The 12,843-nt window shown below is 53.6% G+C and overlaps 1 protein-coding gene across 4 annotated transcripts in view; it reads right to left on the bottom strand.

Annotated features, from left to right (window-relative positions):
- The window catches only part of LOC113909648 (myosin-7), a 52,765-nt gene extending 40,629 nt beyond the window's left edge, over positions 1 to 12,136 (bottom strand). For 2 of the 4 annotated variants that reach the window (XM_035728000.1, XM_035728001.1), the window contains exons 1-24: positions 12,032 to 12,133; positions 10,448 to 10,501; positions 9,776 to 9,984; positions 9,337 to 9,480; positions 8,920 to 9,076; positions 8,711 to 8,738; positions 7,996 to 8,104; positions 7,816 to 7,908; positions 7,649 to 7,712; positions 7,181 to 7,279; positions 6,843 to 6,946; positions 6,049 to 6,187; positions 5,838 to 5,956; positions 5,577 to 5,726; positions 5,124 to 5,294; positions 4,210 to 4,519; positions 3,866 to 3,933; positions 3,408 to 3,495; positions 2,627 to 2,744; positions 2,365 to 2,488; positions 1,961 to 2,097; positions 1,461 to 1,716; positions 605 to 847; positions 279 to 455 (exon numbers count right to left, since the gene is read on the bottom strand). In XM_035728000.1, the coding sequence (XP_035583893.1) occupies positions 279 to 455; positions 605 to 847; positions 1,461 to 1,716; positions 1,961 to 2,097; positions 2,365 to 2,488; positions 2,627 to 2,744; positions 3,408 to 3,495; positions 3,866 to 3,933; positions 4,210 to 4,519; positions 5,124 to 5,294; positions 5,577 to 5,726; positions 5,838 to 5,956; positions 6,049 to 6,187; positions 6,843 to 6,946; positions 7,181 to 7,279; positions 7,649 to 7,712; positions 7,816 to 7,908; positions 7,996 to 8,104; positions 8,711 to 8,738; positions 8,920 to 9,076; positions 9,337 to 9,480; positions 9,776 to 9,976 (3,099 nt within the window). In that variant the 5' untranslated portion in view covers positions 9,977 to 9,984; positions 10,448 to 10,501; positions 12,032 to 12,133. Of the gene's footprint in view, positions 1 to 278; positions 456 to 604; positions 848 to 1,460; positions 1,717 to 1,960; positions 2,098 to 2,364; positions 2,489 to 2,626; positions 2,745 to 3,407; positions 3,496 to 3,865; positions 3,934 to 4,209; positions 4,520 to 5,123; positions 5,295 to 5,576; positions 5,727 to 5,837; positions 5,957 to 6,048; positions 6,188 to 6,842; positions 6,947 to 7,180; positions 7,280 to 7,648; positions 7,713 to 7,815; positions 7,909 to 7,995; positions 8,105 to 8,710; positions 8,739 to 8,919; positions 9,077 to 9,336; positions 9,481 to 9,775; positions 9,985 to 10,447; positions 10,502 to 12,031 lie in introns of all 4 variants that reach the window. The other 2 variants (XM_035728002.1, XM_035728003.1) reach the window with 2 other exon arrangements.
- Positions 12,137 to 12,843: the final 707 nt, after the last annotated feature.

Raw genomic sequence — 12,843 nt, 5'->3', positions numbered from 1 at the left:
ACTCTCTAGACCCTGTGGTCGAAGGTAGAGATATAAAGGCTTGAACCTAATTGAAAAAAGGAAGTCCATCTCTATTGTTGATCATATCAATGGGATGAGATACATAACTCATAATTGATCATGTTTCCCTTTTTCTATTCCCCAGCTCCCTTCTAGAAATGTACCAAGGGAGGGAACACTCTCCAATCCCATCCTTCCAAACACACACACATGCACACACACATACACACACACACATACAGACCTGGTATATCTAGGCCCTGTGACAATCTACTTACATCGTCCACCTGCTGCTCCAGCTTGACCTTGGCCTTGGTCAAGGTATTGACCTTGTCCTCCTCAGCCTGAAGGTCATCTAGGGCCTGCTGGTGGGCTTCTTGCAGAGCCTTCTTCTCTTTGGTCAGCTTGGCGATGATCTCATCTAGCCCAGCCATCTCCTCTGTCAGGTTCTTCACCTGTTGACCAAGAACCCCATCCCCTTTAGGGTCAGAGGTCATTGGCCTGGAGACATCTATGAGGATGTCCAATGCTAAGGACCAGGACCACACCATGGTCTAAGAATCCTGAGAAGACCTGGGCTAGAACCAGAAGGAGCTGCCCTCACCTTGTTCTCTGTTGCGTGCTTCTCCTTCTCCACCTTGGCCAGGGTCAGCTCCAGGTCATCAATGTCCCTTTTGAGCTCAGAGCACTCATCTTCCAGCTTGCGCTTCTTGGCAGTGAGCTCCGCATTCATCTCCTCCTCGTCCTCCAGCCTCTCGGTCATCTCCTTCACCTTGGCCTCCAGCTGGATCTTGTTCTTGATCAGCTGGTCACAGCGCTCCTCTGCATCAGCCAGGTTGTCTTGTTCCTGAGGACAAGGCACATAGGGGAGGCTTTTCAGTGGGTGGGGTCTTCAACTTGGCAGGTGCAGGGAGGGAGAGGCTCAGCGTGTAGGAGAGGAGCTCCAGGATATCTCCAGCTGAGAAGAACCTCAGAAGGATGAGGAAGGGAAGAATTTCAGGACAATGTGATGGGAACATGATGGAAGCAGAGAGGAAGGGAACCCAGAAGTTTCTTTACTTGGCCCTATTCCTCTGGTCTACTCCACTGAAGGGAAGGAACTGCATTTACTGATGCCAGCACTTTACATATTTATCGCCTGGTGAGATGGGCAGCTTTATCCCTGTCCAGAGATGAGGACATTGAGACTCAAAGATAATGCATCTTGCCCAGGTTCAAAGAATTACTGAGCTGTGGATGCAGGTTGAATCCAAGTAGAAAGCCAGTGTTTTTAAAAGTTGGTTCTTTCCCCCTTCCCTTTTGTTCTCTAGAGGGACCTCCTTGGAGGTCTTTGGAGTCTTGATTCCAGAATCCTGTGTCTGTGAGAGGACAAGGGGAGCCCTGGGTGGGAAGGTACAGGATGTGTGGGGAAATGTCAGCTGAGCAGGGTGGGCAAGTCTACAGAGGCCCAGGAGCCTCACCGCCTGCACTTGGAGCTGGAGATCATTCTTCTCCTGCAGCAGGGACACCATCTTCTCCTCCAGCTCCTTGCGGCGAGCCTCTGACTTCTCCAGCGCCTCTTTGATGCGTGCAAACTCCTCCTTCATGGTGGCCATCTCCTTCTCTGTCTCTGCACTCTTGAGTAGTGGCTTGATCTTGAAGTAGAGCTTCATCCAGGGCCAGTTCTTGACCCCCATGAAGGCCCGAATGTTCCACTGGATTATCAGCAGGGAGTCTCTGCAGGGGCCCAGCAAGAAGGTGGTGAGAGAGTCCCATCTCTCCTTCCTGTCCTGAAGCCCTGACTCCTGAGTAATAGCCCTTCCTTCCTCTATGATGCCCTGGCCGTGAGGCCCACCCTGGGTCCATAGGAGCCCCCTCCTGCTGGTCTGCTTATTTCAAGTCTCAGTGAGCTTTTTCCTGACACTGCCCCTGAATCAGCCTGGGCCTTAGATGGCCAGGAGCCTCCTTTTGAAGCCCTCACCTGCGTTCCAGCAGTTTCTTGTACTCCATTCTGGAGAGCACACCCCGAGACTGGGCCTGGATGCGGGTGATGATGCGGCTCAGCCTCTCATCACGCATCTCTTCCAGCAGCCCCAGCAGCCCCGCCTTGAAGAACACCTATGGGCAAGGGGTGGGTGGGCCAGGAGGGGAAAGAAGAGAGGGTTCTTTTAAGCAGTGTAATACCCTAGGAAAGAACTCAAGGGAGGAGGCCAATGGCATCGGGAGCTGGGACAGGGAGTGGTGCTGGATGGTCCATGGGGAAGGGAATCATGCAATTCAGAGATGGTCCTAAGATGATTGGTAAAAGGGAAGGAGCTGTGAGGTGAGGAGCCAAAGGACAAGAGAGGTCTTTCTGTAATCAGCTTGCCTCCTCCCTTCCCTCACCTTGGTGTGGCCGAACTTGTACTGGTTGTGGTCAATGTCCAGGGATCCCAGCAGCTTCTCTGCTCCTTTCCTGCTATCAATGAACTGGCCTTCAGGGATGGCTGCTGGATTCAGGATGCGGTATCTGGAGAGAGAGGTGCCCTGAGTCACCCATATTCTGCACCGATCTGCTCTGCCCACAGCATTTGGGGCTACCTGTGGACTCCCTTCCCCAACAAGTCTGCCCAGGCTCCCCCTGTTCCCTGAGCTTTAGGGTACCCACCTCTGCCTGAAGTCCCCGTAGAGGATGCGGTTGGGAAAGCCCTTCCTGCAGATGCGGATGCCCTCCAGCACACCATTGCAGCGCAGCTGGTGCATGACCAGGGGGTTGTCTATCACCCCTGCAGCAGGAGAAGGTGGGAGAGGAAGGTGTGGGGAGATTAAGTGAAAGTTAATCTTTGCCAAAAATTCTGGGCTCTGATTCTGGCTCTGCCACTCACTAGCCAGCAACCTTAGCAAGTCACTTAATAATGGTCCTTTTTTTTTTCTTTTTTTTTTTCCTAGCTGTACTCTTAAGAGTAACCAAAAGGTTTTCACATTCCTTCTTTTATGTTGTGTTTATTTATCATAGGCAGTTGCCAGGGTGGATATGTCCCATTTTCTAGAGAAGAAACTAAGCCCAGAGGAGTAAAGCCCAGAGAGGTTAAGACACTTCACCAAGTTCACTAAGCTGACAAGAGCAGAGCCAGGCCTTTAACCCAGGCCCCTGAGGAACTGGAATTCCTAATCAGTCAAAAAAGGCTAAACAATCTCTGTATGTCTCATTGGGGGTTGCATGCTGGGAGGCAATGCCCATGAAAGTGCCTTACAAGCCCCCGCCCCCCGCCGAGTCACACTGCAAATTCGAGGAAATGGGGGGAGAGTAGTCTGCTACCTCATGGTGATGGAGGAGAGTGTCATTTGGAAACCACCATGGTGGGGATTAAGAGGTGGCTTAGGAGTCCTTGTCCCCAGGGTATGGGGCATGTGGCCAGCAGGGGGCTGGGCTGAGTTCTGGGCCTCACCTGGAGACTTTGTCTCATTGGGGATGATGCAACGCACAAAGTGGGGATGTGTAGAGCGCAAGTTGGTCATCAGCTTGTTCAGATTTTCCTGTGGCCCAAAGCACAGGAGGGAAAAGTAATGCAGGTGAAGGAGAGAGAAGTAGGGAAGGGAGAGGAGAGGAAGGAAGGAAAAAAGAGACAGAGGGAATGAAGGAATGGTGGGAGAGGAATGAAGGAGGGAGAGAGAATGAAGGAGGGAGAGGTTGGAAGGCCAGAGGGAAGAGGAGAGCAAGATGGGAAGCAGGGAGAGAAGAGGCCACCCATGAAGGGGGAGAGAATGGAGAGGAAAAAAGACAAGGAGGGAAAAGGGCCACAGGGAGGGAGGAGACAGAGGAGTCAGGCATGGGAACTGTGGGAAGGAGCAGGGCTGATGGGTGCTGGGGAGCCATGCTGGTCTGGGGCTGGGGACACACACTTACCCTGTGCAGAGCTGACACGGTCTGAAAGGATGAGCCTTTCTTGGCTTTGCCTTTGCCCTTTTCGACAGCTGTGGGAGGAGAGTCAATGAAAGGGATCTGAATGGACGTGTGGGAAGCCAGGGCCTCCATCACAGACTCTTTTTACATCCTCGCTGGCATTTGATCTCCAGGTGAGGGTCTTCACTGCGAGGGGCTCAGCTTTCTCCACCCCATTCTATCTCACTGAGCCTGTAAACCTTAGGGCACAACCTGACACAAAAGTGGTAGAGTGTCGCAATGGACTTGCCTCAGGACCATGGCAGAAACCCTGCTCCTTAGTCCCCAGGGTTCCAGTCTCTACTTACGTGCATCAGCCCCCGCATAGTTGGCAAACAGGGTGCTGAGCAACTTGAGGGAGGACTTCTGGTACAAGCCCACCACAGTCTCATTGAGTGGGTCTTTGTTCTTCTGCAGCCAGCCCAGGATGTTGTAGTCCACGGTGCCGGCATAGTGGATCAGGGAGAAGTGGGCTTCCTGCTTCCCCTTGATGTTGCGTGGCTTCTGGAAGTTGCTGGACTTGCCCAGGTGGTTATCATACAGCTTGGCCTTGAAAGTCATGTCAGTGGCCTTGGGGAACATGCACTCCTCCTCCAGGATGGACATGATGCCCATGGGCTGAGAGTAGAGGGGAAAGCATCACTGAGCATGCTTCATGCAGATGCCGAAGGATCCTGCTCTAAGGTCAATATTTGCTAATGATGATGCCCCTATAGGAATTAAGGTATTAGGCTCAGCTTTGAGTACAGTCATTTGCCGACTTGTACCTGTTCATGCCTTCCCAGAGTGGAAGACTTTGTTTGATTTCAGAGGGACCTTTGTGAAATCTGGGAATGTGGATGTTTTAGATGCTTTACACACAACTCCATTGCCCAGATCCCTGAGATGTTGGGGTTGAAAATAGGTATACTCTTATGATTCCCTGCCCCACACCCAAACCAGGTTAAACGAAGGTTGTTAAACATACCAGTATGGGAGGATTTCTGGAGCTGCCCATCCTCCCTGTGTCCATTCCCAAGCCCTTAGGACCTCAGCTCTCCCTGTGCCACCCTGTCCTGGGTGGTCAGGACACAACAGGCCTCGGGCTCCAGATCATGTTCCCCAGCAGGGCGAGGGGCTACCATTTTGACTGTGACATTCAAGTAGGGCGTGAGTGGGGAATTCAGGCACTCTGGCTGGGATGCCAGGGGAAGGAAACACAAGCAGTGGGTGGAGGCAGCACCTTCTCAATGAGGTCGATGCAGGCCTGCAGGTCCATGCCAAAGTCGATGAACTCCCACTCGATGCCTTCCTTCTTGTACTCCTCCTGCTCCAGCACGAACATGTGGTGGTTGAAGAACTGCTGCAGCTTCTCGTTGGTGAAGTTGATGCACAGTTGCTCAAAGCTGTTGAACTGCAGGGGGTGGGGGCGGAGCGGGTCAGGCAGGCAGGGGTCTGAGGGGCCAGTGGGGTCAGCCCAGGCCCGTGCCCAAGCCCAGCCAGGGGTGTGACTGGTCCCCTCCCCTGTCAGGCCGGGAAGGGGGAGCTCCCCTGGAAGACAGGACGATGTGTCTGCCACCCCTGAGCCCCACTGTCTCTCCCGCGACTGCCCACTGGCCATGATGGTCACAGGTGCAAATGAGTGAGTCACTGCTCCCTCCCCCGCACATGTGCGCCTTGGCTCCCCCCCACTCACGTCAAAGATCTCGAAGCCGGCGATGTCCAGGACCCCTATGAAGTACTGGCGTGGCTGCTTGGTCTCCAGGGTGGCATTGATCCGTGTCACCATCCAGTTGAACATCTTCTCATACACTGCCTTGGCCAGTGCCCCGGTGGCATACGCCACCTGGAAGGTAAGGGAGAAACCAGATGAGCAGATTAGTGCGAAGAGTGAATTCCAAAGCCCCCACTGCAGCATGGCAACCCCCACCCCATTTATCTCCTGAAGATGACCCACCTGCTGGACATTCTGCCCCTTGGTGACGTACTCGTTGCCCACTTTCACCCGAGGGTGGCACAACCCCTTAAGCAGGTCAGCTGAGTTCAGCCCCATGAGGTAGGCAGACTTGTCAGCCTCTGGAAGGAGAAGGCAGGCAGTCAAGTTGGTCAAGGGATGATTCCTCTACAGATGTGGCCCACAGCTGTCCCCCAGCATCCCAAACTCCCACCTTCAGTGCCATCTGGCTCAGCCTGCTCCTCTCGCTGCTTCTGTTTGAACTTCATGTTTCCAAAGTGCATGATGGCACCCGTCAGCTTGTACATGGAGTTCTTTTCCTCTGAAGTGAAGCCCAGCACATCAAAGGCATTCTGTAGGCAGACCCCATATTGGTGAACCCCAGAAAAGGAAGTATGGCAGGTAAATGAGATCCCTCTTCAGTTGGAGAGAGAACTTCTCTCCTGAATCCCTACAGCTTCTGAGATTCCCGTACCCAGTGAGGAACTCCAAAATGAAGATGGGAAGTGCAAGAGCAGGAGAGTGTGCATACTGCCGCAGATCTGGCATCAGTGGTCATAGCTGTCCTCTGGAGCTGCTCTGGTTACTCACTCATGTTTTCTACTTTTGTCCCTCTTCTAGGCCCTACACTTGCTTCCTGCTTAAACCTTCCATACCTGTCTATATCTAGTCTTCACTTAATAGCCTGCCCCAACCCCATGGCCACTGCATGACCCACCCCCCCCTTCCCTTGGTGATGGCTTGCTTCTTGGCTTGTCTGCTTCTCTGTCCCATGGTGTTCAGCCCTTTCTGTTTGCTCAAACACCAAATATTGTCCACCCCATCTCAACATACCCATTCCCCAACACACCCTGGTAATAGGCCATGTTCTGGTCCTTGGGGGGGTGTCATACCACTTTGAATAACAGATAGACAGTGTCTCAGCTCTCCTCCTGAGCCAGTGAACTGGCCTCATTTACTCCTCACTGCCAGTGCCCTCACCTCTCGACCAGGTTCTTACACACTTACATCAGTGGCCATGAGCTCCTCAGCGTCATCAATGGAGGCCACGGTGGTCTCTCCTTGGGAGATGAATGCATAATCGTAGGGGTTGTTGGTGATCAGCAGCATGTCTGGGAGGAGAAGATGTGGTGAGGATGGGGCACAAACCTCTGGCTCTCACTGGGGCTGCCTACCACAGCATAGGGCTTGCAGGAAAACACATGACAAGGCTTAATGTGGTCCCACATCCCACAGAACTGAATCCAGCAGTGCCATAAACCCAGGGCACGCCAGCAAGCTGCCGCAAGCAGAGGGGACCAGGTTGCCATGGAGATAGTTGGTCTCGGTTGGTAGCTCTGACTCACCCAGCAGCTCAGGCTTTTTGTTAGACAGGATTTGGTAGAAAATGTGATAATCTCTCTCTGCTTTCAACTGGAAAATAACTCTGGATTTTTCCAGAAGATCTGTGAACAATAAGGGGAGAAGAAAGAGAGAAATTTGGGGATTTAGGTACAAGGAAATAGAGGAAAATGAATGATAAATGTAACAAGCAAAAGGCAGAGGAAAAGGGAGAGATGAAGAGAAAGACTCTCATACAGACATGAAGAGACAGAGGTGGAGAAAGACTAGAGGGAGTCTCAGGGGGAGATGAATATACAGACCCAGAGACACAGACAGACAGAGACAGGAAGAGAGGGAGAGAGACTGAAAGGCAGAGACCTAAAGAGAGACATAGATGGAGAGGCAGAGAGAGAAGAGAGAGAGGTTGGGATCATGATCACATAGAATGAGGGTGAGCTTAAGCCAAGTTCTAGTAGATTCATGGCACTCACAGGTCTCTATGTCTGCAGATGCCAACTTTCCAGTTGCCCCAAAATGGATTCGAATGAATTTCCCCTGGGGAGATGGAGGAGACCAGTGAGGAGTTGAGGCAAGGCTCATATTTGATACCATCCCTCCACCAATCCAAATCCCGAATCTAAGGTCAGGGACCACTCACGAAGCGGGAGGAGTTGTCATTCCGGACGGTCTTGGCGTTGCCGAAGGCCTCCAGGGCTGGGTTGGCCTGGATGATCTGGTCCTCCAGGGTGCCCTGCAGAGGTCAGGAAGGATGGTGGGTGAGAGGCCTACCCACCCCCCCCTTTTGGCAGTGCAGGTCCATGGAGGATAACAGGCCTACCTTGCCTGGTGTCTGATCCTTCTTGCTGCGATCCCCAATGGCGGCAATAACGGCAAAGTACTGGATGACCCTCTTGGTGTTGACCGTCTTCCCGGCCCCGGACTCCCCACTGTTGGGACAGTCAGGGCCTCATTAGGCAGTGAACAGACACTGCTTGAGACGAACAAGCCTCAGGTCAGGAGAGAATGTCTGGTTCTACTTGACAGTGGGAGCCCCAAAGCAGGAAACTGCTGGGTAATGTGCATCCTGAACACACATGGGATCAGGGGGAGCACTAGGAAGGATGCCACAAGAAGATGCTGGGTCAAGCAGAAGGAACCTGGTCTTAGCTAGGCAAGGTCAATGTGAGGAGATGGGTCTGGGCCATTTTGGAAAAGAATAGGTAAGGGTGGCAGAATGGGGGAGGTTTCTGAAGGTAAAGATGAAAGAAAATGAGGAGGGGATGAAGACACAGTGATACTGGGCTTATGGATAAGTGAGTGATGAGTTGGAGGAGAGTGAGCATAGGCAACGGGAGAGGAAAACTCCAAAAGGGGCGGGAAGCAGAAAGGAAGCGGGGAAGCAAAGGCATGGGTAAAGGTCACAGAAGAAAGAGGAGCTGGCATGAAGGTGGAGGGAAGTGAGAACTGTGGGTCCATGCATGGGGGCTGTGGTCCATGATGGGGGCTGGGGTCAGGGAGGTTCTGGAAGGGAACGGGTTAGGAGCTACACTCACGTGATCAGGATGGACTGGTTTTCTCTGTCTGTTGGGAGCAAGTGGGGAGGAAAAGTCAGGTGCCACACAGGGTGCTCTTGCCTGGCATCCACCTACCCCCTGCTGCCCCACCTCCCGGCCTCTCTCCAGGCATCTCCCAGTTGCCCAGACCAACTGCGCATTCCCTCCCATGCGGCTCCCGAGGAAAGCCTGCAGCCGAGGCCTGTCACCTGTCAGCATGTACTGATAAGCGTTGTCAGAGATGGAGAAGATGTGGGGCGGCGCCTCGCTCCTCTTCTTGCCCCTGTAGGCGGCCACCACCTCGGCGTTGTACACCGGCAGCCACTTATAGGGATTGACGGTGACACAGAAGAGGCCCGAGTAGGTCTAGGATAGAGAAGGAGGGTTGAGTTGCTAGTGATGAAGAGGGAGCAATGGCAGGTTTCAGGGTTAGAGAACAATGCCAGGAGGGGAGGAAGAGAAAGAAAAATCTATGAAAGCACTAAATCTGAGTAATCCTAGCCTCGGGGGTATTAGAACTGAACCAGGGATGCAGGGGCGGGGACAGCATGCAGTAATGCCTGGACACAAAGAACAGAAACTGAGAAGCTACTAGACTCAGAGGGTGTCCTGGATGGCGCACTTACATAGATCATCCAAGAGGCGTAGCGCTCCTTGAGGTTGTAGAGCACGGCGGGCTCGTGCAGGAAGGTCAGCATGGCCATGTCCTCGATCTTGTCGAACTTGGGTGGGTTTTGTTGCATCACCTGGTCCTCCTTCACGGTCACTGTCTGCAACAGCCCCCATGCAGGCCCAACTGTCAGCCCTCCCTCTGCCCGGAAAGGAGTCAGGCAAGTTCTAGGAGAGCAGTGTTCAAGAGAGAAGGACTGGGATCATAGAGAAGACAGATGGGATATTGGGAATGAGAAGGGCTGTTTGGACGGTGTGGATCCCTTCTCCGAAGAAGGGAAATCGGACTGTCCTCAGGTCTGTGTGGGATGGGTCCTGGTGGTAACCTCTCTGTGTACCCCAGCTTGTGGGGGGAGGGGGTCCAGGAGGGCCTCTCACGCCAACCCTGCCACCTACCTTGCCACTTTCGGTCTCAGCGGTGATTTTGCCCCCCTCTCGAGACAAAATTTTGGCCTTGACAAACTCCTCTTTGTCATCAGGCACAAAAACATCTTTCTTGAGGTCAAAAGGTCGGGTCTGGGCTTCCAGCCGCTCCTTCTCTGACTTGCGCAGGAAGGGGGCGGCGGCCCCAAACGCGGCCATCTCCGCATCCACCATGGCTGTGCCTACAGTGGGTGGGAGTAGAAGATGCTAGCTGCCCTCCCATCCCCCACCCTCCACTCCCTTCCCGGGCTCTCTGTCCTTCAGTGGGAGCCCCAGAGCCTAGCACTGTCCTCGTAAGTCAGGGGCGGGTCACCATGCATCCCTTATTCCTTGAGCTGATCCCTCTACCCAAGAAGAGCCTGGCAAACCTGTCAGGGCAGAAGGGTAAGCTAACTTTTGTTCAGCCTGGGGCTCTCCTAGAGGAGGGAAGAGTGTCCTGGGCTTCTCTGGGAGCAGAAAGCTAACTACGTCCATCTCTAATCCTTATCCCTCCCTGGCTCTTCCCTAGTCACAGGCAAGGGGCTCTTGGTTGCCAAGACACATTCCCCAAGGCAAGGCAGAAACTAGAGTCCCATAGCCTGGCTTTGGGGCTGTCATGGCCAATCTTCCCGGATTCCCCCACACTCCATCTTCAGCTTTCCTTACCTTGGCTTCTCGAGTATGTGTACTAGATGAAAGGGGCTCAAGCCTGCAGGGGACCTGGAAAGAGGGCAGGCTGTGTCAGGGTCACCTCCCCGCTGCTCCCTGGCTCTGCCCTTCAGCACTCACCCTCCCCCAGGCCTGAAAGCAGGTGGGGAGTGGTGGACAGCTTCTCTGGTCCTGTCCTCTGTCTGGCTTTCCAAACACTGTGACCTTTTCTCCTGAGTGATAATTCTAAAATTTCCTGATGTCTATTCCTCCTCCTCCCACCTGGGAGATGGTCCTACCCTTGCCTATACTCACCTAGTGGAACTTGCCTACTTGGAGCCACCTGAGAAACAGTTAATGGTCGCATTTGTTCAGTGCTTTACAGTCTCCAAAGCACGTTTATGCACACTCTCTTACTCAATCCTCACCCTGTTCTACAGATGAAGACATCAAGGTTAAGGGGCTTTCTTGTCCAAGAACAGATAAGAACAAGTGGCAAAGCTAGGCCTTGAACCCATGTCTCATGACTCCAAAGCCAGTTCTATTCCATCCTGCCCCCATTTGATTGTCAGTCTTGGTGGACACTCTCTGAGAGGAGACCATTGTGGGCATCCTCTCAGACACACCCATCACACAGCCAAATGCCCTCCACATGTCCTCTGACGAACATGCATGTCCACTGCTCATGCACATGCCTCATACAGACATGTTGCCTTCCTATACCTCGCCACACACATCCCTCCCAGTGTGACATCACGCCTTGGCAACAGACACGCACGTTAAGTATGTGTACAGTATAAATAAGGGCAGATCGCTGTATATTCCCAAGTATACAAAGACCTGGAACAGGGCCGCCTGAGTGGCGCAGTCGGTTAAGTGTCCCACTCTTGGTTTCAGCTCAGGTCATGATCTCGGGGTCGTGAGATCGAGCCCCGTGGCGGGCTCCGCGCTCGTTGCAGAGTCTGCTTGAGATTCCCTCTCCCTCTCCCTCGGCCCCTCCTGCTCAAGCTCGCCTCTCTCTCAACTAAATAAGTAAATCTTAAAAAAACAAAAGGCCTGGAACAGCCACACCATGTGCCTGTGAGCTCCTTTTGCAGGGTGTACACACTCTGTAGCAGTCTCGACTCCTGGATGTGCATACAAGCACCTCCGCATGTATGGATATGGGTAGTTACCCATGACAGACCCCACAGAACTAGCTTCTGAGCATATATACTTGCTAAGTCATTGTTCTTTGCCATCCTCTTCTCCCTCCCCTCAAATGGACCAGCTATTCTCAGGCATGATGATAAACACGTCTCCTGCTTGATATTTCTGTATCTTAATTAGGCAGTGAGGTACACACCCTCCCCTCACCATGCATTGAGATTGCGCATGCTTGTACACAAAACACACAAACACACACACACACACCCCCAATACCTGAGCCCCCTTACTCGCAGGGCACCTACACTCATGTTTAGACCTGCACTTGTGTGCTCAATGATCAGACCTCGTACTCTGCACGAAGCCCTGCATGCAGCTTGCTGTTCCTAGAGGAGCCCCTTCCTAAAGCTGGGGCCCCCTTATCCCAGAGGAAGGCCTCCTGCTCGGCGCTCCTACCTGAGAGCAGCAAGGAAAGACAGAGCACAGGGGAGAGCTGTGGAGCTTGACCTGGTCAGGGGCTGTATATATCAGGCAGCAGGCGACCCCACCCCCACCTGCACCCAGTCCCTAGCCGGATTTAGAAAGGGCTGTTGTCACTAGAAGCATTTCCCCCAGGCTCCCCCCCCTTTCCCCAAAGTGCTCCCCGCCCCGCCCCCCACAGCTAGGAAACAATTGGAAGTGGTCGTCATTGTTATGGCATGGAGTGTGCAGGGTCTGAGTTCCAGGGGGCGGGGATGGCTCAAAGTGCAGCCAAAATATCTCCCAGGCCAGGCTTCACATTCCATAGCTGACAGGAGAGGGGACTGGTCAGACCACCATGACCTCAGGCAGGCAGGGGCCTGGCCCTCCCCTAGGGCTCTCCTGGCCTCTGACACAGCTGCCCCTCTGACCCCTGCCCCCTGCCCCCTGAGCTGGCCCAGTCCCACGCTCGCAGTGTCCTCTCTGCTTCCTGGCCTGGGTCCTACATCCAACCGTGAGATGGGAGGGGGTGAGTGTCAGCAGCAGAGGGGTAAGGCAGAGCTGGGGACGTGGCCCCCCGGGTGGGGGCTAGACTGGGGCAGCTGGAAGGAGGTTTCCCAGCCAAGTGGCCAGAATGACCAGGGAGCTTAGAGATGGGGACTCTGGCTTGGGCACTGATTTCCTTGGACCTGCCAGGCAGTGTATTGAGGTCACTGAACCTGAGAGCCAGGCAGGCTATTTGTTAGTCCTTCATTTTATGGAGAAGGGAAGTGCCTTCTGTAAGGTCATGCAGCTAGGCAGGGCAACAA

The sequence above is a fragment of the Zalophus californianus genome, chromosome 6, assembly GCF_009762305.2.
Source record: "Zalophus californianus isolate mZalCal1 chromosome 6, mZalCal1.pri.v2, whole genome shotgun sequence".
NCBI classification, from domain to species: domain Eukaryota; kingdom Metazoa; phylum Chordata; class Mammalia; order Carnivora; family Otariidae; genus Zalophus; species Zalophus californianus.
This window is presented reverse-complemented; position numbering and strand designations above follow the sequence as displayed.